This window comes from Nanorana parkeri, unplaced genomic scaffold, assembly GCF_000935625.1.
Source record: "Nanorana parkeri isolate BGI_ZX_2015 unplaced genomic scaffold, ASM93562v1 scaffold3167, whole genome shotgun sequence".
NCBI classification, from domain to species: domain Eukaryota; kingdom Metazoa; phylum Chordata; class Amphibia; order Anura; family Dicroglossidae; genus Nanorana; species Nanorana parkeri.
This window is the reverse complement of record NW_017309435.1, coordinates 11,295-12,173: the sequence shown is the minus strand read 5'-3', so window position 1 is coordinate 12,173 and position 879 is coordinate 11,295. Positions and strand designations below refer to the sequence as shown.

General features: G+C 39.8%; 1 protein-coding gene across 1 annotated transcript in view; it reads left to right on the top strand.

Annotated features, from left to right (window-relative positions):
* LOC108802840 (N-acetylated-alpha-linked acidic dipeptidase 2-like) overlaps positions 1–879 on the top strand; it is a gene marked incomplete at its 3' end in the record, with an annotated part of 58,970 nt that overhangs the window by 52,058 nt on the left and 6,033 nt on the right. Inside the window, exon 15 of the mRNA XM_018574693.1 lies at positions 782–873. Within this exon, the coding sequence (XP_018430195.1) occupies positions 782–873 (92 nt within the window). The remainder of the gene's footprint in view (positions 1–781; positions 874–879) is intronic.

Genomic DNA, 879 nt, shown 5'->3' with positions numbered 1-879 from the left:
GAGCGAACGCCGGTATCTGTTCGCTCACCTCCCGATTTACTGAGCCGACCTGTGATAGTCTCATTGTCACAGGTCGGCTAGAACTATGAGGTGAGTGGAAATCACTCATCTCATAGTTATCCTTTTAAAGTAGCATGGGGGTGGGGAGGAAAAGATCTGTGACTTTATTGTCCCTTTAAGCTATGATTTATGCACACATCTAAATGAGGAGTAACACCTCCTTCTCATTGCCTCATTCATTTGAATCTTTATATATATATGTATAGAGAGAGAGAGAGAGAGAGACTGAAAGGAAGCCACTACTGTTGTGTACTTTAGAGAATCCAAACCAATGGTTGACCCCAGTGTGATTGGTGCATCTTGTATTTGTAAAACAAAGACTTTTACAGTACTAAATAGTTACTTAGCATAAGTTACGTTTTTAAAGCTATGTTATATTACAAGTTCAACTATTTTAGAATGACACTGCTACTTAACATAAGCTGGAGTAGTGTGTCACAGCTAGAAGAAGATAGGGGTTTGAATCTGTACTCCCAGACACCATGTACAAACTGATGGTAGATAAAAGCTTACATGTGCATTAAGAGACCAACAATCATTTGTAGTTGGACAATTCATTGGCTGGACATGACCATATTGAGTAATAATTCAAGGAACATGTCCTAACCCTTCCCCACTATATCCAGAAGAAAAATGTCTAGGCTGGAGGTCCATAAGAATTGATCTTTTACATTCCTCTTGTCCGTGGGTGATTGTTTTCAATACATGTTGTCTTTTCCAGATCTCCAGTCCAGATGAGGATTTTGAGGGCAGATCTTTGTATGAAAGCTGGACAAACAAAGATCCTTCCACGCAGAGTGCTGATCTGCCAAGGTAAAG